The sequence below is a fragment of the Pongo abelii genome, chromosome 9, assembly GCF_028885655.2.
Source record: "Pongo abelii isolate AG06213 chromosome 9, NHGRI_mPonAbe1-v2.0_pri, whole genome shotgun sequence".
Lineage (NCBI taxonomy): Eukaryota > Metazoa > Chordata > Mammalia > Primates > Hominidae > Pongo > Pongo abelii.
Window position 1 is genome coordinate 63782569 of NC_071994.2, and position 25712 is coordinate 63808280.

General features: G+C 36.5%; 1 protein-coding gene across 1 annotated transcript in view; it reads left to right on the forward strand.

Moving 5' to 3' along the window:
- Positions 1-393: 393 nt before the first annotated feature.
- BTBD10 (BTB domain containing 10) overlaps positions 394-25712 on the forward strand; it is a gene marked incomplete at its 5' end in the record, with an annotated part of 77247 nt that continues 51928 nt past the window's right edge. Inside the window, 2 exon segments of the mRNA NM_001134155.1 lie at positions 394-565; positions 20430-20587. Coding sequence (NP_001127627.1) covers positions 20487-20587 — 101 coding nt within the window.

Here is a 25712-nt window from a genome sequence, read left to right on the forward strand (position 1 = left end):
GCCAGCAGAAGCGATTTTGGAGTTTGCTTTGATGAGGAAAACGCTCTCCCTGAAGAGTCCCTGCAGTATTTCTCCAACTCTGTGACCGAGACGCTGTCCACTTTTCTCTAACGGTGACAGGAAATCAAGGGGAAAACGTGGAATTCAAAGGTTTGAAGGTAACAGCCCTCAGCCACTCGGGCTCGAGGCTCGCGGTTGACCCGAGCTGATGTCTGTGAGGAGAGGTCGCGCGCGCCTTCCTCTCTACGCCGCCAGAGAACCCACCCGCGGCCGCCGCGTCCTCAACTGCCTTCTCCTTCGTTGCCCCGCCCATCCCTGGGCGGAGAGCACCGTTCTCGCGAGAACGCTGCTGGCCTCGCCTCTTCGCATTGTGAGCTCTCGCGGTAAGAGGCTGAGGAGCCGGCCTGCAACCTGCCGGGGCGGCTCTGCTACGCGCAGCCGCCTCAGTGGCCTCCTCCACAGCCACCTCCGGAGGGATCTGGCTGAGGAGGAAGTGGAGGTGTCACTGGCCTCGGCCTTTGCCCCAATCTTCTGTGGGCACTGAAGGGGGACTACAGGTTCGAGAGTGAGTGGACTCAGCTGGGGAACTCGGCGGGGGCGGTGCGGGAGGCTGGGCTTGGCCGGGGCGAAAGAGGAAAGGGGCGGAGGGCGAATCTGGGCGTGAGAGCCAGGCTGCTGCGGCGGTGGTCTGGGCGGCCGGACCCTGCTCGGGGACCGTGGGTGGCGTTTTGGGCTCCGGCCACGAGCACCCTGTTAGGAGAGGCCGGGATAAGACTTGAGTTTTGCGGCTGCTGCTTTTGGGTTGGGAGTCCGGAGGCCTTTCCCCGGGGATGAAGGCGATATCCTCATCCCTTTCCAGGGCAGAGGAACCCCGTGCCCCGCCCCTTTCCTGTCATCTCAGACGAACGCAGCGACATCCTGAGGAAGGCGCATCACAATAGGGGGATAAGGTGGTGGGCAGCCTCCCTCTGGGTGAAGAGGAGTAAGACCCCACTAACGTGCTGCGTGGTTTTATGCTGTAACCATTTTACGTGTGGTAAAGCTTTGTTTTCTTAAAACTTGTACGGAAAAGGTTCTGATGTCTTTCTTCTTCAGATGCAGGTGCCCTGGCACCCTTATCTTTGGGAATGGGGCGGGGGAAGGTGAGACATCGGTTAGTAATTTGTTAGTGTGGGCCAGTGTGACTGTCCCTGGGCCTCACAGATTTCCTGCTTCTCCTTTCTCAGTATTCTGAGTCCATGATGAAAAGTCACTTGTCCAGACATGCTGAAAGATAGAGCTTCACTTGCTTGTGGCTTTGTGCACTTAGCAAACAAGATTATTTTACGAAGATTTATTATCTTGCAGAGTTTTCATGCTTTTTATTTAAATTAGCAATCTAAATGAAACAGCACAGGATATTAATTGTATTTGGACAACTGAGTTCCTTCCCGCCCCTGTCCTCCCAACCCCCCAACTACACAAATTTGATCAAAATCTTTTAGAAAGGGGGTTAGGGATAAATTTTCAATGAAAGAGACTGTGGAAATCGGAATAAGAGATATAATAAAGAATGCAGCCATAGCGGCCAAAAGAGTTTCTGTATTAGAGAGCCTGTCCAGGATTGAAGTTCAGGCCTGAAACCCAGGACCGCAGTTGTCATTTGAATATAGAGCGGAAACCAGTAGAAAATACTTGGGAAGAGATTTGAAGGTGGACTAAGACTGGTAAAAAAAAAAAATGTGAGAAGAATTATTTCTGATGATGTAAATGTGTTTTATAAATTTTCCCAATATTTCTCAGCGTGTATGACCTAACTGCTATTATATTAATACATACAAAGTAGGAAGGAAGTTTCTGAAGCATGGAATGTGGTAAGGAACCACCAGAGAGTAACAGTGTTCAATCAGGAAAGCTTTTAGTGTTTCAACAATGTTTTTGTGTTCTTTCACCCTTTTTCTCACTCCCAGAAAAGCTTTCAGATGGACTTTTAACCCTATGTAATTATGTTACCCTTCCACCAGTCTGAATTTTCTTCTTTCTCACTCCCTCTAAGCCATGTGAATTTTTTAAATTATTAACTATGGAGTTGCAAACCACTGTGGTCTGCTTTTGGCTTTTTATAATAGGTGACTTAGGGAAGTATGGAAGTGATATGGAAAATATTATGCACCTTTCAGAGCCATAGCATGAGCAACAAACTCACATGCCTTCGGGTACTAGTTAGATAATGAAAATGAGGGAAATGCACTATGCCTTATCAGAGAGACATCCAAGTCTCAGGTCCCCCTAATCAGTGCCATATATGAATATGGACCCCATCTTCAGCATTCTCAAGAGAACCCAGAAATCTAGATTTTTGCATTCAGTGTCTTGCGTCTTAAAAATATCGACAACTAATTAAAACCATTAAAATTATCATGTGGCTGAATCAAATCCAAACCTGTCCATAGGTGTATTCTCCTCTCCAGTTTAGAAGCTCTGTTATAGATCAAAATTAATAAATTTTATGACTGGAAAAAAAGGAGGTTTAAAGCAAGTTTGGAGTTTCAAACTTAAGGGGTCTTGGGAAAAATGTCACATCTAATTGAAAACAGTAGTTAAGTTTAATAGCCTTTAAGTATAGTAGGGCAAACTGAACTGGTATTTACTATAAGCGTTTTAACTGTGGAAATAACTGAAGAAAAAGCATCTCAGTATTTATGGTTTAAGAACTCAGAGTTCTGAGCAAAGCTGATTTATAGGTATCTTGTACAGAAATTGGATTATTTAGAAGCTCTTTATTGTATTTGCAGCTAATATATAAAATTAAATACAAGAGATCCTCTACAGTCCATTTCAGGATTTGAATGTTTATTGTTTGCTGTGCTATCCCACATTGTCTTCCTAGGCATTGACTTTTACTGGAAGAAATACTGATCCCTTGGATTTTATTCCATGCCAGATGGAGATTAGAGGGGTTTGGCAACAGGATGGAAAGAAATGGGTGGAGAAAGTGTGATGTGAAGCAAACACTCTTGTGCCCCTTCCTTACATTGTTCATTAAAAGATTGATTTGTGTTAGTTTTTCTTGTAAGAAGGATAGGTATATTAATTTATTAAACTTAGTGCCTTATACATAGTAGAGTTTAATGACATGTGTGGAATTGACCTTTGTGGATTAAGCCTCATTTACCCATTAATGTGAAGTAATTTAATCACATAATCTGATTCATACCTAGTTGGGTTATGGGGAATGGGAGTGCTAGAGGTCAAAGCTAAGTCAGAGGTGGTTTTTAGGCATATAGAGGGCAAGTTGAGGGTCTTCACTTGGTATAAGGGTGAGAGAGGAAGTTAGGTAAGGGAGAGAAATTTGAAAAGGAAGATGAAATGATTAAGTACCCATTTGTGTATTGTGCAGTTTTACAAAGAGGTCTGCCTTTTGTAGCTAAATTTATCATAACTTGTGCAGAGACTACATATAATACTGGTTTTTAATCAGGACTGCTTTGGGAATTTGCAGACTTGATTTTCTTCATTTTAGCTCAGTCATCTCAGGCCAAGCTAGGCTAATATCTGTTCATTCAATCTCTGCCTCTCTCTGAAATAGGAAATGAAAGAAGAGGAGATATGTATTATGTTTGTGAGATGCTCCTGTTGAAGAGTTATAAGACTACTTCTGAGGAATTTGTTTTATATTTGAGAAGACTGTGCTTGTTGAAGGGGGAACCATTATTTTCGTCTTTACTTGTTTCTACCATGACTCATAAAGTAGGAAGTTCTTTTTTGGAAATAGCTTTCCCCTTCTTCCCATCCCCTGAGTTGTCATCCCAAAGGAAGATCAGGGGAGGCTAGGGGAAGGGATTGAGTATACTTTTGTTCAGTGCCTTATGATTCAATTTTTGGGACTCTCAATTCTTAGGCTATACATTGTCTATTCATTTGTATGGTAGGCTTATCTGAGCAGGCTGGACTACTAATACTATGAGGGAGAAGGAAATGGAATGCCTGCAGTTCTAACTGGGTAAGTTTAATTTGCAGTTGAAGTAATAAGGGTTTTTGCACATTGGATTTAGTTATATTTTTGTCATCATCTGTTTGGATCCTTTATTTTTTGTTGATTATGAACCGAAAGTAAGGCGGGTCAGGAAGGTACAGATGTTACCTTCTCCTGTTAATGGAGAAAGAACTGTTAAAATTTTTTCCCCCTTTTTAATAGATTCTTCATCAGGGTTCAAGCCAATGTTGCATTTCCCCTAGTGTATCTTGCTCTGGTTTACTTTGAGGTCTTTGAAACTGAGACCTAGTGTGCTAAAGAATATAACAATCAGCCAGCGAGGCATGGTGGCTCACGCCTGTAATCCCACTACTTTGGGAGGCTGAGGTGGGCAGATCACGAGGTCAGGAGTTCAAAACCAGCCTGGCCAACATGGTGAAACCCCATCTCCACCAAGAAATGCAAAACTTAGCCGGACGTGGTGGTGGATGCCTGTAATCCCAGCTACTCAGGAGGCTGAGGCAGGAGAATTGGTGAACCCGGGAGGCTGAGGTTGCAGTGAGCTGAGACTGCGTCATTGCACTCCAGACTGTGTGACAGAGCGAAGACTCCATCTCAAAAAAAAAAAAAGAAAGAAAAAGAATGTAGCAGTCTATAACTTGAAGATGGAAGGTGAACAATCAATTTAAAAAGATGCTCTCTGAGAAAGGATCAAGAAATTTTCAGGCAATGGGAATACAATGAGCTGAGTATTTGAAATAGTAGAAACTTGAACATAAAGAGGAACGATTTTAATTTAAATATGTAACCTTATGTCACAGTAGATTTCTGAATATTGTAAATTATCTTTGCCAATAAAAGCATCTTTCTGGCCGGGCGTGGTGGCCCACACCTGTAATCCCAGCACTTTGGGAGGCCAAGGTGGGCAGGTCATGAGGTCAGGAGATCCAGACCATCCTGGCTAACACGGTGAAACCCTGTCTCTACTAAAAATACAAAAAATTAGCCGGGCGCGGTGGCACGTGCCTGTAGTCCCAGCTACTTGGGAGGCTGAGGCAGGAGAATTGCTTGAACTTGGGAGGCGGAGGTTGCAGTGAGCCGAGATCATGCCACCGCACTCCAGCCTGGGCGACAGAGCGAGACTGACTCCGTCTCAAAACAAACAAACAAACTTTCTTCACTCTGTTAATAGTTTAATTATGTTATTCTGTTTAAATGTAAGGTATCTGATTATATGGTGCTTATTTTTGTCTTTGTAGTTGAAATGAGTGATCTGTTAGTAATTTTGGTGACAAATTGAAATTACCATTTAGTATTTATCTTGGAATGAAAGTCCATTATAATGAATCACTGATTGAGGTACTTGATTAGAAACTATGAAAAATACTTTTCTAAGGTCATTTATTTACTTGTTTTGTTTGTTTTTCCCTCCAGTCACGGAAGCTCTAGGAACTAAGGTCATTTTAAATTGTAATCATACTTTTCCGCCTGAAGTGTCTTATTTAGTATCATTTAGATCTGAATTTAAAGCCCACTGTTAGCTCTATGACAGTAATGTTAACCTCTCTGAGCCTTTGTTTCCTCACATGAAAAATGTATATAGAACACAATTGTCAGAGATTTTTCTTGTTTGTTTTTTTTTCTGAGACAGAGTCTCGCTCTGTCGCCCAGGCGATCTTGGCTCACTGCAACCTTCACCTCCTGGATTCAAGCAGTTCTCCTGCCTCAGCCTCCGTAGTAGCTGGTACTACAGGCTCACGCCGCCTCATCTGGCTGATTTTTTTTTTTTTTTTTTTTGTATTTTAGTAGAGAGCGGGTTTCACCGTGTTGCCCAGGCTGGTCTCGAACTCCTGAGCTCGGGCAGTGCGCCAGCCTCGGCCTCCCAAAGTGCTAGGATTACAGGTGTGAGCCACCTCACCTGGCCAATTGTCAGGGATTTAAGGATGAAATGAAATAAAGTATATAAAAGTGCTATTATAAATAGTAAAATGATGTATAAGTTGTTAGCACTTTGTTCTGTGTTTATGCTCAGAAAATAGCATACAGGCATCATTGCCTGCTTCTCCCACCTCTCTCTCTATCTGCAATGATCTTGAAACACATCCATTAGTTAGATTTACAGTCACATCTGGCTGTCTCACTTGGAGAGGACAAGTTCAACTGACTATTTACAGCCTTGCCAATATCACTCCTCCAATGGAAATTACAAAGCTTTTTCTTTTTTCTTTTTATTTATTCTAGTAAGCATTGAACAATAGGAAGCTTTTTTCTTGTTTTTCATATTGGCATCTATTGGCTGATATCTGGTATTCTGTGTAATATGAATGCTAGGTAGAAAAGTAGGCAAAGGGGAAGAGATTAGAGTGAAGAGAGAGATGGTGTGGCATTTTAAAAATTGTCTTTTGGGATACTGTTACCTACCTCTAAAAAAATCATTTTTATTAATTTGGATTATTTTCCTTTAGCGTATTTGACTATTATTGCTTGTAGCACATGAGTAGAAAATTAACTTGGGTTTTCTATTTGTAGACTACATGAAATGTCAGCTTAAAAATAAATGTCATCCTAGGAAACTAACTGGGTTTGGAAAAAAATAAAAGATAAATAAAAATAAATTTTAATGCTCAGATACCTGACAAAGAATCTTAGGTACAAAATTGTACAAGCGTTGTTATGATTTTCTTGTTTTTGGGTGGCATACAAATAGTGCTGGATTGTTTTAAAGGTAATTACTTCATTCAGACAATTTAGTTTATACAATGCAGGCTTGAATTTGATTTTTCTCACATCAAGAAAGCAAGCGATATGATCTGTTTCTTTCAGCTCTTCATTTGTTCATTTAGAATTTTCCTAGAGAAGACCATAACCTCCTGTAAGATGGTTAACTGCGAGACATTCTTGTTTCTTACTTAATTTTCCAAATTGTTGGAGTTTCTTTTTTAAAAGAGAATAATTATTAGAGAGACTGGTAGGATTGTGAAACCATAATACTGAAAGTAACTTTAAAACTGTTAATACTCCAATTTTTGGAAGAGAAAACTAAAGTGCAAATCAAGCCCCTTAACTGATTTTGATCAAAGATATTGGCAGGCAGTAAGATGGCTGAGACTAGAATACAAATCCACAAGTTTCCTGATTTGGAGTAGTTTGTTCCAGTGATTCTTCCTAGTGGGTTGCATGTGCTTCTGGGGATATATGAAAAACTTATTCATTGTGCTGTATGAAGAAAACAATAGAACTTCTATTTATTTTTTACTGTATCCTTTTTAAATTTCCATTTCGTGTGTGTCTGTACTATATACATAATACTGGTGTGATAGTATATGTTCATTGTTTATAAATATACATATATACAGCTGTCCGTGTTACTTGAACTCAACATATTAAGAAAAGGAAAAACTGCCATATTTTAAAGTGGTATGGCATCTTTGATCATCTTTGCTTCCCCAGTGAATGATATTATTTAACAGTAGACTGGAACAGTTTTTTTTTTTTTTTTTTTTGAGTTGGAGTCTCATTAGGTTGTCCAGGCTGGCCTTGAACTTCTGGGCTCAAGTGATCCTCCCACCTCAGCCTCCCAAGTAGTTGGGATTACAGGCACATACCACCACACTCAGCTTGAATGGCTGTTAATTTTGAAACTGTTTTATGATGAGTACTTTGAAAAATTTCCTATCAAAATAGATTTATTTGGAGTAATTTCTTTCTGACTGTAAAAGTAATGGGCATTACGTGCAACTGGGGACATTCAGCAAAGGGCAAAGAAGAAAATGTTACCATAATCCCATGACTCAGTGATAATTGCTTCCAGTCAGAAATATATGTATGTACACAGATACATACATACACATATGAATATTACATACACCCCTTATTTATTTATTTGGAGTATGTAAGTCATTACGTGGTTCAAATATCTAAAGTATATCAAAAGAGAACTCAGAAGTCTTGATTACATCCCTATTACATCCCTATTACCTTCACCCCAGTCCTACTCTGCCCATATAGGTAACCATTTTGATTAATGTCTTATTTATACTTTGAGTTTTTTTCTTTTACAAAAATAAATACATGTATATTTGTCTTTGAATATATGTACATATTTTTAAATTTCCCCTTTATGTCACAAAAGGTAGTGCAATGAATACTGCTTGTTCTGTACCTACCTGTTTTTTGCTGTTGTTGTTTAACCTGTATTTTGGATATTAATCTATTATTTTGGATATTAATCTATTATTCTATTGTGTGGATGCATGTAGTTTATTCAGTTAACTCCTTTTGATGCACATTCCGATTGTTTTAGTCTTTTACCATTACAAATAATGCCACAGTGAATCTATTTGCAAATATTTTGTGGAATATTAGTGGAGTTGTATCATCTTTGAAGTAGGACTAGTAAGTGTATGTGTAGTATTGTTGGATATTACAGAATTCCTTTCTACCAGGGTTATATAATCTGTGTTTTTCTTTTTATGTTATTTATTTATTTATTTATTTTGTGACAGGGTCTCACTCTGTCACCTAGGCTGGAGTGCGGTGGCGTGATCACCGCTCACTGCAGCCTTCACCTCTCAGGCTTAAGTGATCCTCCCACCTCAGCCTCCCAAGTAGCTGGGACTACAGGCATGTGCCACCATGCTCGGCTAATTTTTGTATCTTTTAGTAGAGATGGGGTTTCACCACGTTGCCCAGGCTGGTCTCAAACTCCTAGGCTCAAGTGATCTGTCCACCTCAGCTTCCCAAAGTGCTAGGATTATAGGTGTGAGTCACTGCACCAGGCCCTCATTTGTACTTTTCATTGGCAGTGTATGCCAGTATTGAGACGACTACTCCACAGCTTCACCAACAGAGTATATGGCCAAAATTGGAGGTGTTAATTTGCATTTCTTTTATGAGTGAGGTTGAACATATTTTTATGTTTAAGGCCATTTGCCTTTATTTTTCTGAGGATTGCCCATTTCTTTCTGCATTGTCTGTTTTGGAGAAGAGAAGTTGTCTTTTTCTTTCCTTCTTTAAGGAGCTCTTTATATACTATGAAATTAGCCCTTTTAAAAAAAATTACTTGTTTTTAAAACTATATTTTTTTCTGTGCTTTTTGCAAGTAGTGGGGTTTTTCATAGGCAAATAGGAAAGGCTTTCTCTCCTTCCCAGTTGTCAGTGAAATCACCCATAATTTTTCTAGTATTTGTATGATTCCAGTTTTTACATTTAGATAGTGGATTCATTTGGAGTATATCCTTGTATGTGGTATGAGGTACAAATTCAGTTTCATGTTTTCCTGAATGTTTATTCAGTTGTCCCAATACCATTTATTAGTGTCTGTCTTTTCTCGATGACTTGAGCTAACACTTTATCATATATTGAAGTTCTTTATGTTTTAGGGCTCTGTTTCTGGGCCTTTAATTCTCTTCTATTGGTTGGTTTGTCTGTTCATGCACCACAGACTTTTAATTATTGAAATGAGCCTTAATTCAAAGATCTTTGAATATAAGAACATTTTTAATTTTATTAAAATGGAACGCTACCTATAGTACCAAGACACAAAGATGTGTAAAATGTTTCTTTGTGAGCATGTGTTTTGTCTCAGGGCAAATTTTAGATTCCTTAAACTTTTCGAACAGTGCACACGTAGAACATTTCCATTATCACACTGTTGTGATAATGGAAATTCCTACTGAGCAGTGAGTGCTACAGTCTAGAACTTGAATCATATTTAATAGAGCCTTTACTAGCCTATTGAATTGATGGCTGATAGACAAAAATCGGAAAGGAATGGAAGGTAAGGGGAATAACAAATAGGTCAAAATGGAACAGCATAATAAAGGTTATATGAAAAAACATAAAGCATCATGGAAGGAAAAAATATTGTTTAAAATATTGTCTGACTTTGTTTAAAGGGTGTTGCTTCTTAAGGGTTGACTGTAATCTCCTTTGATTTAGGCATCAGCTTCAGGAGCATTGCCTGTATTAATTGATATTATGTCAAGATGGTTTGCTTCAACTAAGGTGTTTCTGGTTTTGAAGTCAACACTTTTTGGTCATAGTAGAAAAGTAAAACATTGTTATTTCTTTAGGATATTAAAAAATATGCCTTTTGAGTTTTAAGAAGGTAACCTATAAACTAAACAGTATCTAGTTACTTACAATGCTAATCATGTAATGTAGGTACTTTGTAAATTCTTAAAATATGGAAAGATTTTCAAACATTTATTGAGCTGTTTGTGATGGGAAAGAAATGAGTAACACTTCATTTATTGAAGTGTTAATGTGTTAATTAAGAAGTCAGCAAAATTTGAATAGAAATTCTATAAAAGTGATAAAATCAATTAGCACAAAGATTTTATATCCAAATCACCTCTGGAACATCAAGGGTTGACTGAGCTGACTTTGGAAGTCTTAACATCTTGGTGAATTAGAGACCACCCTTTAAATGGACAACATGGCTGGGCGCGGTGGCTCATGCCTGTAATCCCAGCACTTTGGAAGGCTGAGGCAGGCAGATCACTTGAGGTCAGGAGTTCAAGACCAGCCTGAACAACATGGTGAAACCCTGTCTCTACTAAAAAGAATACAAAATTAGCCAGGTGTGGTGGCACACGCCTGTAATCCCGGCTACTTGGGAGGCTGAGGAAGTAGAATTGCTTGAACCCGGGAGGCAGAGGTTGCAGTGAGCTGAGATTGCACCATTGCACCCCAGCCTGGGTAACAAGAGCAAACTCCGTCTCTAAATAAATAAATAATTAAATAAAAATAAATAAATAAACAACAGATTCTACTTTTAATGGAAATACCATGCAGTTTTATTAAATCTGTTTGTTAGAGTCTCCCTAGCAGTTATCAAAATGCCTGAAAGGTGCTAAGTACTCAATAAATAAATTTTGAATGAAAGAATAAATCAATTTTATTTTATTTTTAAAAATCTTTTTAATTTTTAAATTTTAATTTAATTTAATTTTTTATTTTTAGACCTGGGGGTCTCATTATGCTGCCCAGGCTTGCCTTGAACTCTTGGGTTCAAGCAATTCTCCTGTCTCAGCGTACCAAGTAGGTGGGATTATAGGTGCATGCCACCATACCTGGCCACTTTAATTTTATATGGTGATATTAGATACATACAATTCAATTGATTATAAAAATATCCTGAATAAAGGTCTTAGCTAAGCTTGTCTTGTTTTAACTGTAACAAATCAGAAAAGGACAAGCCTTAACAATTGAAAGGGCTTCTGTGAGATTTAAATAGGCATATCTTTGAGGAATGTTTTGGGGAAACTTAGGGCTTGTTTGGTAATAGCTTGAAAAATGTTTTCAGGGATGTGATATTTTCTCTCTTTTATCCCCACTATCTTGATATGTATTTCCTGAGAGCATTAGAAATTGAATTGTTATATTTTTGCTTATCTGAGAGTGAGATTCACATGATTGGTGCAATAACTAAAACATGAGTACAGGTATATGACAGTACTCTTTTAAGACAACTAAAAGTTAAAGACTGCTTATAAATCTTTGTAATTCTTATTTCCTCTGCACTAGTAAATTAAGTGAAATGTCCTTCAGTTTCTTTCTTCTTCTTCTTTTGTTTTTGTTTTTGAGACAGAGTCTTGCTCTGTTGCCTAGGCTGGAGTGCAGTGGCGCAATCTTGGCTCACTGCAACCTCCACCTCCCAGGTTCAAGCGATTCTTCTGCCTCAGCCTCCTGAGTAGCTGGGATTACAGGTGCCTGCCAACACGCCTGGCTAATTTTTATATTTTTAGTAGCGATGGGGTTTCACCATGTTGGTCAGGCTGGTCTTGAACTTCTGACCTCATGATCCACCTGCCTCGGCCTCCCAAAGTGCTGGGATTGCAGGCGTGAGCCACCGCGCCCAGCCTCTTTCTTCTTAATGTAGTTAACATTTTGTAAAAGCTTACATACAAATTGTGCTAGGCTGTGGGGACACAAACCTGAATCATACTTTGTTCTTGCCCTCAAGGATCTTATAGTCTAATGGGGGACATGTGGCAGAAACATATTCTATCAATGCATATGTAGTGACTATATTTAAGCAATCCAAAAAAATTTACAAAACTGCACTTAAGCAGTAAAATTAAACAAGGAAGAAAATTTCTATAGCACCGTCACCTCCAAACACTTTTTAATAAACCTTCCTCAGTATTATCATTGTGAAAATAATATGTAGAAAATTCAAATAGTATGAAGGGTTACTTCATACTATTTGAAGTAAGTATCCTTATTCTAGCATTTTCTCAGAGGCAACTAGTTTTAGTTTTATGTGATATTTCTAGACATTTTATCTTAACATATACAAGCATGGATGAGTGTATGTGTATGTGTATTTAATTTTTTAATTTTCTTTTTTCTGTTTTTTGTTTTTGTTTTTCTTGTGTGTAAATATGGGATTACATAATGCATATCTGTATCTTGCTTTTTAGCTTAACAATATATTTTGAAATATTTTCTGTATCCATATCTATATATCTTATTTTTACTGGTTGCATGATATATTATGCAGATTTTTAACCGATAAACTAGATGAATATTTAGATTGGTTCTAGATTTTTTCTAGGACAAATAGTACTGTGTATCATGTCAGGGAGAGAAAGGAGATGTATTCATTGTGTGTATATGTGTGTATTAGTGTAGTTATACCATGTGTAATTATACCATGTAATTATACCATGTATAATTAAACAAGGGCTGAGCAAAATCTTAAAACTTTTAGTCATGAATGAACTAATAAAATATACACAAAATTTATATTAGGTTGCCTACTAAAGAGAGTAAGCATTGTGCCTAGCACTGTGTTATATAAGGTATCCTGTGTAACAGTTTGGTGGTTAAAATAATAATAGATTAAGTAATGAGAATTGTGTTATTTTCTTCATTTCACGTTTAAGGAAATTGGGGTCTTGAATGTTAAGAAACTTTTACAAAGTTATACAGGTTTTTTTCTGATTCTAAAACCTCTTAATTACTCACTATTGTGGCAGAAGTAGAAATGAAAACTCACCAGTTTTCCTTATCAAAAGTTTATGTATGTCGTTTGTGGCAGTGGAAGGATGGCTGTTGTTTAAGTATGCTTGCTATGGTAATGAGACAGTGTGATTGGGGTTTTTGATCACAAAGTGGTTTCATTATGCCTTGCTGATATATTTGATGCTGCTTTTACGTATTAATTAAAATCATTGTTTTTTTTTAAATTTAAATGCAATAAAATTATTTCTTTCTGATACAGTTCTGTCAGTTTTGATAAAAGCATACAGGTGTTTACCACTACCACAATTAAGGTACAGAATAGTTCATCACTCACCAAAATTACTTTGTGCTGTCCCTGTGTAATCACTTCAGCCTTAACTCCTGGCTGATCTGTTCTCTGTCTTTATAGTTTTGTCTTTCATAGATATGAAATCATATGGTATGTAACCTTTGAGTCTGGCTTCTTTCACTTATCTAATGCTTTTAAGATTCATTCATGTTTTGTGTGTATTCAATAACTTACCTACCTTTATTATTACATACTGTCCCTCCTGTCTCTGAATCTCTTTTCAATTTTCTTCAGTCTTTCTTGCTCTCTATTCTATGGATTGGGTAGTTTCTATTGATCTGTTTTCCAAGTTCCCTGATGGGTTTTTTTTTTGTTATCTCCATATGCCATTGTACCCATCTAATTTTTCATTCTAGTTATTGTTCTTTTCAACTAGAGCTGAATTTCCATTTCTTTTGATAGTTGGCACCTCTCTACTGAGATGCCCTTTGTGTCAGTCATCAAGACAGTGCTCTTCTTTTAGTTCTTTGTATAGGCTTTTTCTTTAATTGTTTGAATATATTTATAATAGATGCTTTGAAGTCTTTGTTTGCTAAATCTAATATCTGGGCCAACTTGGAGTCAGTTTCTGTTTTCTGCCTTTTACTGTTTTAATTTTTTGCATGTCTCATAATTTTTGGTTGAAACCTGGGCATTGTAATATTTTTATGAGGATTTGTTGTTGTTGTTTTGTTATTGTTTTAGAGAATGTTAACTTGCCTGGATTCAAACTGCAAACTTGTTTCCCCTGAAGTGTATAGCAGCTGCCATCTGTGCTTATTTCTTACTTCTTCCAACTACTTACTTTTTTAGCTTGTTTTCCTGGGGGTCAGGGCAAAGGGAAGGCTTTCCTGCACCTGTAGTTTGGTGGTCAGCCAAGCATTTGGGCAGAGATTGTACTCACATTTTGGAATTCACCCTCTCTGTGGGTTCTTTACTTCTGGGAATTCCCTCTTAATCTTTACCTGCTAGTGGTGGTCTTTATCCTCTGATACCCTAACCAGTAAGGGATTCAGCTTTCTGCTGCTGGAGGTATATACGGTTGGGGAATACATTCAGCTTAGAAAGCATCAAAATCATGTCTCATGTCATGCAGCTTTCAAGGGCAGAGTTCTCTATGGTCTCTGTCTGCTTTTTCTGCCAGGCTGGCTACCTGGTGTCCCTCCTCTACCTCCCGTACATGTGTATTTTAGCTATTAGCCAGGGATTTGAGCAGAGTTTATGCTGAGATTTTGGGCCTGCAGTTTTCTTTGTTTCTTTCACTTCCACTACATCTACCTGAAATTTCAGCTCTGAGGTTTTCTCTGCCACTTTGAGCTGTGTGACTGCCTGGTTTCCTTCACCATATTTGTGAGGGATGGAGAGGCCACTCAGCAAAAAAACTTCAAACTGAACTCGTGATTCTGTTGCTTCTAGTTGTAGTTTTTCAAGAGTAAGCTCTTCTTTCACTGCTGTCTGCTTTTGGACACTTTCCAGTGCTTTTAAATAGTTGTTTTTTATAGTGTACCTAGATTTAAATAATTGCTTTCTGTTGGAGGTGTGCATGATCACTTCACCTGGCCGTGTTTGCAAGAAGTTTCTTTCCGTCTGTCTGATCTCCTTTTCTTTTAAAAGTTGCTTCCACCTGTTCTTTGTCCTACATTGTTATCTGTGATAGTTTGCAATCCCTCAAGCTCTTTCAGTTCTTGATGTTGCTAAAAATGACTGTTCAGTTCTCTGTCAATTAATTTTTGGATTTATGTTACACTCCATGGGAGAATTTAGAGTAGATCAGCAATCAAGAGGAAATTATAAACATTTTCATGGTGGTTATATCCATATCATACATTTTCTGTGTTTTTGGTGATACAGTCTCTCTTTTATTCCTGAGGATAGAAGCTCATTAAGTGATCTTTAAGTTTCTGGTCCTTAGAATTCTTCCTTCATGTAGGCCCTTCTGAAGGCCTTCTTTGTAGTTAGTACAAAATTAACTTTGTGAACATTCAGGTATTTGCTCTTTTGTCTGCCAGTATCAAGTGATTAATTTGCTCTTTGGGGCTATCTCTCCTCCTTTTGGTCCTTTCCACATAGAGAATGTCATCTTAGGACATTTAACTGACTCAGGTGTCGTCTTGGCTTCCTCCTGGTCAGTCTTTACCATCCATATATTTGGATATTTGGACTTCTGTAGCTGAAGGCAACCCTTGTCGTCTGATTCTGGGATCACTATATAATTCTATCCTCTTCACTATTCTTCCTCTCTTATCTATCAGGTCTTTCTAGTAATGGCTGCACTTGAAATATTTTGTCTGCAAAGCTTGAGAGATAAAAATAATTTTACATTAATAGAAAAGCTGTTGTGTAATGACACTATTTAGAGTGTGCTATGGTTTGACTATGTCCCCAAAAATCCATGTATTGGAAACTTTATCCCCATTGTAAAAGGCTGGGAAGGGCCTAATAAATGTTGATTGGATCATGAGGGTGGAGCCCTAATAAATGGATTAATGTAGTTAATTTCAGGAGTTGGTCAGTTATCAAGAGAGCTGGTTATTATAAAAGTGAGCCCAGCCCTTTGTGTTTTCTCTCACCCAAGTTCTCTTGCCTTTCTACCTTCCGTCACAGATGACACAGCATGAAGGCCCTTGCCTCATGCTAGTGACATGCTTATGGACTTTCCAGCCTCCAGAACCATGAGCTAAATAAATTCCTGTTCATTGTAAACTACCCAGTGTCAGATATTCTGTTACAGCAACAGAAAATGGACTAAGAGTAAGATTTTAATAGGATGGATGAAGCCACAAGATGGCTGAGGTTTAAAAGGCACATTGTTGATAATAAGCAAAAATATCAATTCTTTTTTTTTTCCCCTTTAAACTCTTTTGGACTTGAAAAAAGTACCAATTTTTATATACCTTGCTTGGTACATTGGAAATAACATGGGCTTTTTGTTAGACTGGGGTTTTAATCTTATCTCTTAAGATTTCCTCATATATGAAACAGGATAATATAGAGTTGTTTTAAGGTTTAAGTAGGAGGAAATATATAAACTTCCTAGAACATTGATAGTGAAAATAGAATAAGTGGTCTCCATACACTGTGCATTGTCTTTGTTTTGTTTTGTTTTGTTCTTCCATATATCATTACCATTAATTGATACTATCTGGAAATAGTGTCCCAAGGAGCAATTATTTATTTTGTTAGTGTAGTCTTGAAGATTCTGTCTATCCCCCAACCCCCACCTCCTGTTTAGACAGAATGTCCAAGAGAAGGGAAAGTAATCGCATCATCTTTTTCTCAGTTAACTTTTGGCAGTCTCCTGAATGCCTGCCCCTAGCCAGCATGCCCAGTGGTTCCAGCCTCTGTACAGATGATTTCTAGATTATTTTGAATTTAAATTTATTTCTATCATGCCTAAACTTAGTAATAAATAGTGACATATTTTCCAGGAATTTTGTTTTCAGTTGTCTGGTAATTATTTTTTGATGATTACAAGATCCAAACAACAATAAACTTTAGTTTGTCTAGACATTGGGGATTCAAGTGCCAGATTCTGAAGGACCTTTTTATAGTAAGGAGTTTAGATATAGGAAACGAGGAGCCATTCAGTTTTTAGGAAGGCCATTCTGATTACAGCAAAGCCAGTATGGAATTGAATGGTGGTAAGGAGGTCAGCCAACATTTTTACTGATGGATGAGAACGGCTTAAAAAAAAGGCAGCACTCGTATGAATGAAAGGGAGAGAAGGAATCAAAAGAAGATTGTAAAGTAGACTTGGTGTGGGGAAATGAAAAAGAAGTCAAGGATGACTTCAAAGTTTTTAGCTTGATGAATAGAAATGACATTATTTGATGTGAGAGGCCAAGATGATGAGACTGACTATTGAAGCTGGGGTGCCTATTAAATAATTCAGATAGTAATAATGCAAACATAGATTCTATGTAGTGTATAAATCCTGATGTTTGCAAGGGTTTGGTCCTAATTTCTGTTTTGTTTGCTGTCTCTCTCAACCCAGCAAGTAGAGAAGAGAGGAAGATGGAATCCTAATAAACATCAAGATTTAATGAGGGTGAAGGATGAGACAACAGTAGAACTTGAATAGAAGTGCTACAGGTGGGAGAGAGATGCAGGATATGGAATCATGAGAGGTGTCTTTTTTCCCCTTTCTAAGATGAGTTTTTTTAGTACAGGAATAATGTTTAACTTACTTCAGCACCTTGCATATTGAAATATTGTAGTAAATGCTTATAAGTGCTTGAATGAATGAGTGAATGAATGAATGAAATCAGGCAAATATACTGTCACTGAGAATGGCACAGAGGATGGTTAAAACTGAAGAGATTATCAGATATTACAAAATAGTATATAATATGTGCCAGTGGCCTTTCAACCATTTACAGTTATAACTTAGCTTATTGATAAAATTTAAAAACACTAGCATTTTTGTGTATTTTACACAAACATAAAACACGTTATGTTTGTGTAGGCAAACATAGGCATAGTTTTTCCAAACATCTCAATTTGAATTCCACTTATTTTTTAGTGTGCTTGTAACCCTATGACTACTGGGAGTGAGGGCTGGGGAAAAATCTTTCACGTGGTCATACCTAAGTTTTCTTGACAAATGAAATGTGAATATGATTTTTCAGCTGATTTTTGAGCACCTTTATCTGAACATTCATTACTTTCTTATGGCTTGCTGTGAAATACGTGCTGATTACTTTAAATAGGATTGATGAGGAAAACATGGGAATTTCACTCCTGCCACCTGTTTACCATCCAGTGTAATAGTGGTAGAAAATCTGAATCTGAATTTGCCTTGCTTATCTATTCCTTGTAGTTAGCTTTTTGGTCACTGCCACCCATGGTTTAGGATCATTCTTCCCTCAGTGGACATCTGTGTCTATCCTATTCAGAAGAGTATCTGATAGTTAAAGGAAAAGGAAGAGATAAAATGCTCTTCAAAGATATGTTAGTCTGTATTCCCTGATATTCTGGAGGCTGAAGTGGGAGGATCATTTGAACCCAGGAGTTGGAGACTGCGGTGAGTTATGATTGCACCATTGTACTCCACTCTGGGTGACAGATTGAGACCCTGTCTCGAAAGAAACGGCTGGGTCCCATGGCTCATGCCTGTAATCCTACCACTTTGGGAGGCTGAGGTGGGAGGATCACTTGAGGCCTAGAGTTCAAAGAAAGAGAGAAAGAAAAAGAAAAAGAAGAGGGAGAGAGAAAGAGAAAGAAGAAAGAAAAGAAAAGAAAGAAAGGTTAATCCCTGAAATAGTTTATACTTGAGGATATGTGGAGTAAGGAAAAAGTGTTCTAAATCTCATTCTACAGAATCTGCCAAATCTCTACATCTTTATTTTCTCACATTGTTTCTTTCTACTATCTTTATACCTTTTGCATCTCTTTTGGTGACTACTTTTTTTCTGACTTTCTCCTTTGTTTCTCCGATTTGTTCATTCTCCCCATTTTCTTCTCTTTGACCTCATCTCTTCAGTACAGATAACTAGTCATAAAGTAAAATTGAGGTTTTTAAAAGTTTTTTTGTAATGAATACATTTTTATTTTTATAATCTAAAATTCAGATGACATTGACATATTTTTATGTTCAAAATAATTCATGGTTTTTATAGTCATCTGATACCTGATTGATTTATGATACAGTCATTCTTAAGGAAAAAACAAATAGGAAATAGGCTTCCTTTTCCAGGAGCATTCAGCAAATAAACTATGTGGCATTTGCTCAGGAATTTGCATCAGTCATAGATTCAAAGGAAGAATTTGAATCAGCATTTCTTCCTTTCCCCTTCTTTTATTTTTATTTCACTCGTGGATCTACCTACTTATTTGTATATTTATTATATTAAATGCTCATTTATTATAAATTTTTCAGCTGTTTTTAGAAGGTACTATGAGAAAAAATTATAGTAAAATGGTTTCTCTAAAATGAAAATGTATTTTCTACTGATTTTTGATATGAACACAATTTTAATGAGTTTATCTTTGGCATTCTTTGTGAACTTGTACTGCAATACTGCGTAAAACTCAGGAAAGTATAGTATTTTCCCAGTTTTGGAATTTCCCTTTGACTTTTATGTACAACTCTACCTCACCTCCCACCATCAAATCCAGCTTGGAAAAGTATATAGAAGATATACAGGAGTGAGTGTCAGGAAACCTGAGTTCCAGTCCAAATTGTATAGCTTTGTTTAAATTGTTTAACTTCATTTGGTTTCTCTTTTGGTGTCTGCAATTTCTGAAAGTCAAATCATCTATTTCCAAACAAATACTTTAGTCTCAGCATTTTTCAAGATCAAGATTTTATTCTATATAGTGGATTATCCTTGTTCTTTATAATACCATTTAGCAGCATTGTGACCTTTGGCAAAGTTACTAAAATTCTGAGGCTTTCTATTCTGTATATGGGGATCATAATGCCTACCTTGCAAGGTGATTGTGAACATTAAATTGGATAGTGAATGTGGTTTAAAAGTGTTTAGCTCAGATATTCTGTAAAGCTGTTGTTAAGTGAGTTTCCTTATCATTTCATTTGACTATAGTAGAAATAGCAGTTACAAGCCTCACATGTGAAAAGGCATAAAGTATATGAATTGTATTGATAAAACATTTTTGTGGTTATTGCACTATAAGGAAACATCAGAATGCTTACGTACATTTATTTTTGAGTAAAAATTAAATTTCTATTCAGAGTTTTTAACTTCGTTAAAGAAATAATCATTAAAGAAATAATAACATTGGTTATTTGGTTTTACTACATGCTTTCCTAAGCATCTTAAACTTTTAGTAATTAGGAAATGTGTTCCAAGTGAAATTTTGTCTAAAAGAATCATTCTGTGGAATTGTTTTTGCCTTTTTGGTACCATAATGATATTTGGATACATGAGGTACCTATACAGCAGTTGTTTAAGTATATTTACTAAATATAAATAGCACATTATTAAACTGTTACATAGTGGTAGCAGATTTAATAGACAAATCAAATGAAAAGTACCTAAGAAGACCTCTGGTGTTTATTTTAATTTGATTTGTGGCATTTGTATGGTTAGTATTTTATAATCTATTCATCACTTTAAAAATATGTCACAATAATATCAAGTCTGTACAATTCTATGACTATTTTATTCTGCGTGGAATAGATTTAAAGGTCAACACTGCTCTTTTATGTAGGTTATGGGTGCTACATGTGTGCTTTCAGAGCAGTAGTGTGAGGAAGCTTGGAGTGGGATGGCAGGACGGCCTCATCCCTATGATGGTAACTCCAGTGATCCAGAGAATTGGGATCGGAAATTGCATAGTAGACCTCGTAAACTTTATAAACATTCAAGGTAGGTAGAAAATATGTATTTCGCCTATGAAAGCTCTGCTAAAACTGATTGTAAAGAATACTGCTGCATTTGGTTGTGGCAATTCCTGTCAAGAGAATGGAGGCTGTTTTACAAAACATTGTGAATGTTTATCTGTCTCCATAGATAACTTTTGGAGAAACATTTCTTTTTAATTTTTTAATATTTGTATTTGAATATTTATTTCTGTCTCTGAAGATGGTGAAAATCTCCCTAGTTGACCCCATGAATAAATGCTATAATTTACTTAATTGGGGACTCTCACATGACAGGTTAGTTCTTTGTGTTTGAAACTCTCTAATAGGAATTTATTTTGTGCTCTAAATTCATTGTATACCTTACATAGGATAATATATAGATTTATGTCAGTGTTTGCTTCATACATTTTTAACTATCTGAGTTTATATTGTGTTGTCATCCTTCTCATTAATGAGAAAAATTAATCTTTCTGGAATGACTCTCCTGGCTTATTTAAAGTTTGCTGCATGAAATAAAATTCATTTCAAGTTTCAGCCCTTCTATCTATTACTTTTAAAACTTTCATTTTCTGCTGTGTAACTTAACGAGGAATGCCTCATTTTGTACACTTTGATCTGAAATTTTAAGATGTTAATTGACAACTCAGAGACCTCACATATTACAGGTATGTAAGCATGTTTTCATAAAGCAAAATCTTCTATGAATATTACTTAGGGGATATTATTGAGCATTTAACTTACTTGAATATAAATTTCTCCTTACCACTGATAACAGATACCAGCTTTCTTGAAAGAAAAAAAAGCCATAATATTGTAATAATGAAATCGTTTTTGTGATTTTAAAGAAATAGTTCAGGTACTTTATATACTATAGCTAGAAAATTTGAGTGATTGGTACTTTTTAAGTCTCCTGATAATATGTTCACCTTTATTGTGGACTTTTAATGTGATGAGGTCTAAAATGTTAATATTAAGTTGACTTTTTAATAATTTATAAGTCCATGCCAAATGGTATGAGTGTTTTTTTGGCATTTCATGTTTGTTCATTCTGTGTGTGTGTGTGCCAGCATCCAAACTGGGGCTTTTGTTCTTTTTCTCTGTTCCATGGATATTATTTTGTCATTTAGATTAAAGATATGTTGGTTTTGCCAGGTGTGGTGGGTTCATGTCTGTAATCCCAACACTTTGGGAGGCCGAGGCAGGCAGATTTACTTGAGGTCAGGAGTTTGAGACCAGCCTGGCCAACATGACAAAACCCTGTCTGTACTAAAAATACAAAAATTAGCCAGGAATGGTGGCATGCACCTGTAATTCCAGCTGCTTGGGAGGCTGAGGCATGAGAATTCCTTGAACCTGGTAGGTGGAGGTTACAGTAGGCCACTGCATTCCAGCCTGGGTGACAGAGTGATACTCTGTCTCAAAAAAAAAAAAAAAAGCGTTGGTTTTATCACATTAAATGTGGGGCTGTATTTATATCTACTATGTTATATATATGTGTATTTTTTTTCAAGTGAATTATATAGTATTCATCCTAGTTCTTGCTGTTTTTCTGCTGAAAAACAGATTGCTGAGGTATAATACTGCATTATATAATGAAGAGGTGACAAGGGAGAAAATAAGCCATTATTTTATAAAAGCTACATATGTACAGTGGGAAAAATTTATAAAAATGAACAGTACATTTTTCATTATTGTTGTTTCATTGTCAGTAACAAATACTCAAAGCTCTTTTTTTTTTTGAAAGCTCTTCTTGATAGCTGTAACATCAGTAACTTTTTAGTGCTGTTTTTATTCTTTTTTTTTTTTTTTTTTGAAATGGGTTCTCACTCTGTCAGTCAGGCTGGAGTGCAGTGGCACCATCTCAATTTGCTGCAACCTCTGCTTCCTAGGCTTAAGCAATCCTTCCTCCTCAGCCTCTGGAGTACCTAGGAATACAGGCATGCACCACCACCACCACACTCAGCTAATTGGAGCTATTTTTAGGTAGACTGCAGCAGTATTTAGGGTTATTTGGGTGAAAAACATTAAAGTAAAATAGAAAATAAATACCAGTGAATTGATCATTTTTTTAATGCAAAGACTATGAAGTCCGTTAAATGAGTTTATTTTAGCCTCATTCATGGAAAATCTGCCCAAGGAAGAACTTTTAGAGACCTCCTGTCCCATATGCTTAGGAACATGTAACTTAGGACACTTAAAAAGTATGATTTGACTTTTTAAAAGTGTTACTTTTTGAATTGATAGTAAATTAACTGGCTGAGAGGTTTTAAAAAGTAATAGCAAGTATTAATGAGAACTTGCCTTCAGTTCAGGAGAGATTGAAAAGTGCACTGTTATGGAATAGTTTAGTATCCACGCATGGAACTATTAGAGGACAGTAAGGCACTTAAACTATGGTAATGAGTTATAAAATAAGAGTTCAGAGAAAGAATCATTATCAGCTTGAGTAGGTGAAAATGAGACGAGCTAATCCTGGATGATTAGAGTATTAGGTAGATGGAGGACATTTCTGGCATGGATCTTCAGATTACCTTGACTGGATCTGAAGGTGGAGCTCTGTGGATAGTATTATTGTTCTCATTTGGCAAATGAAAAAAAACGAAATGAGTAAACTTGCCCAGGACTGTCCAACTTGTAAATAGCAGAGCTGGGATTTATAAACAAGTTTCTCATTGTTTTCTTTTTCAAATTTTACATAATTTATTATGGTATATTTTAAATACGTGCAAAATAGAACAGATATAATGAACCCCTGGTATTCATCACCCAGCTTCAAGTTACCAACTCATGGCTGATTTTGTTTCATCATGCCTCTCCTACTCTCGTTCCTTTTTCGAGTATTGTGTATTTTATTTAGGTATGTTTGAGTAAAAGAAAACAAGACTAAACACTGGCTGACGTTAGGGGTTTATTATTCTTTTATATAAGAAATACAGAGATAGGCAATGGCGGATGCATGTTTAGTGGCTTAAGGATGTTAGGGTCAGAAATCTCTTATTTTATTGGCTTTCCTCTCATTATCACAAGGTGGATATTGTAGTTTCAGATATCATTTTCACTTTCTAGACAAGAAGGAAAAAATGGAAAAGGGCTTCATTTATATCAGGAAATTAAATTTCTCAGGAATTTCCAGCAGATAGCTGCTTATAAACCAGTCATTGGCTAGAATCATGTCATATGGCCATCTCTGGATCAGAGAGACTGAGAAATATGGTTTTTAAATTGGGCACATTGTCACCTTGAACAGTTGGGGATTTAAATCTATAAACGTAAGGAAATAAGCATACTTTATTGTTTAGTTTTTGTAGCTAATCTAAATTTTGTCTTGTTGAAATTTGTGTTTTGTTTTGTTCTATTTATGTTTTGGAATAGCCTGACTTTTTCTAGTCTTGTACTTTTGATTTTTTTTTCCCCACTTTTCCTTGCTGGCTAGGATAAAAATAAATTTTTTGATTTATAAAAGTAACAGCAACAGTTACTATCTAATGTGTATTTACCATTAAGGTTTGAGAGTTTGAGAGCATTGCCTTATGGTTTCTGTTCTATCTAAACAACTTTAGGTATTTTAAAAAATCATTTAATTATATTTTATTTCTGATCATTTTCCTTTTTTCAAAAGATTAAAAAATTTTAAAAATTGGCATGTAATTGTGTATATTTATGGGGTACTTAGTGATATGTGTATCATATAGTGATCATATCAGAGTAAGTAGCATGTCCATCATCTCAAATATTTATCTTTTTTTTGTGTTGGGAATATTCAGTAAAAGGTGCTTTCTTTTTTAAACTTTCTTTTGAATGTAGATATATATCTGTTTTAAAAATTTGTTTACAGTTAGAGAAACTAGTCTGAACATGGATGGACTTTTAGGGTGCCTATGATCTCTCAGCAGGTCTATATGATTGAATTTGTTTAAAATTTACTGAATTGGTTTAAAATTAGTTTAAAAATTACTGAATTTGTTTATAAGTTGCTCAACTTGTTTCTGGGTGAGTAGTTGTATAGTTATATATAGAGTTGCATAGTTATATACTTGTGTGATATCCATATAGAACAGTTTGGTAGCCTGCTGAAGATGTTAAAGATCATTTCAGTTGAAATGTATTTGGCCTGAATTTGTGACAACTTCTTTTTAAATTATGAATTAGAGGACCTTTTGCTATTTAAAAAAGAAAAAGAAAAGCACTTTTTCTGTATAAGAAGGTTAAAATGTCTAGATAGATGATACACTAAAAGCTCTTAAATATTTGAATTGGGTGGAATATGACCATATAAAACTCAGGTCTGCAGTCCACTCAGGTTACTAAAGATAAATGCATCATACATTCAGTATAGACTATGCCGCAAGATTTCATTCCCACATGGAAGTACGCATGCTCGTTTCTCCTGAGACTGCATAAAGTCTGAACGTTCCAGTTTCCCTTTTAAGTGACTTCATTGCCCTAGCAGCAGTTTAGAAATGCAAAAGTTTGGTTGGTTTAAACAATAGTTCTTGAATGTATTCTTAATTAAGTACAATAATATTTTCTCTTTGATTTTAAGGAGCTTTACTGCCCAGAATGGATACACAATAAAATACTGAAAGGAAAAAGAAAGTTAGCTGTATCCTAGTTTTCTAAACCCTGGCAAGCTGGCAGAGCTAGAATTAGCTTTACAGATGGCATTTGGCAACATATCTACATATCTCTAAGCCCTCAACTCCTGCGTTTTGTTATGCCTGTCTATCAATTACAATATCCAATCACTGCTCAGAGATGGAGAAATGGGATGATCACAGCTCACACGATGCTGTTTTGTTAGAAACGTCAGTGCTGCACAACCCACGGCTGAGTCAGTGTCTGTGAGAAAATAAACTGAATTAATATGTAGAGGGGGTTGTATCTCTGAACATTTAAAGCCTAAATATTGCAACAGCATTATTACACAGTAGAGGGAGGAAGCTAAAGGAAGTCTATGGACAGGTCAGGTAGGGGGAGACTGGGGAATTTTCTGATTGTTCAGAGGAATCTTGAAGATGATGGAAATATCAGATGTGCTAAAGTTTCCTAGTAATGCCCAAGGATGCTGACCTGGCTTTCAGTGCTTCATTGTTTGAAAGAGCAGAGTCCCTTTATACTCTGATTTCAAA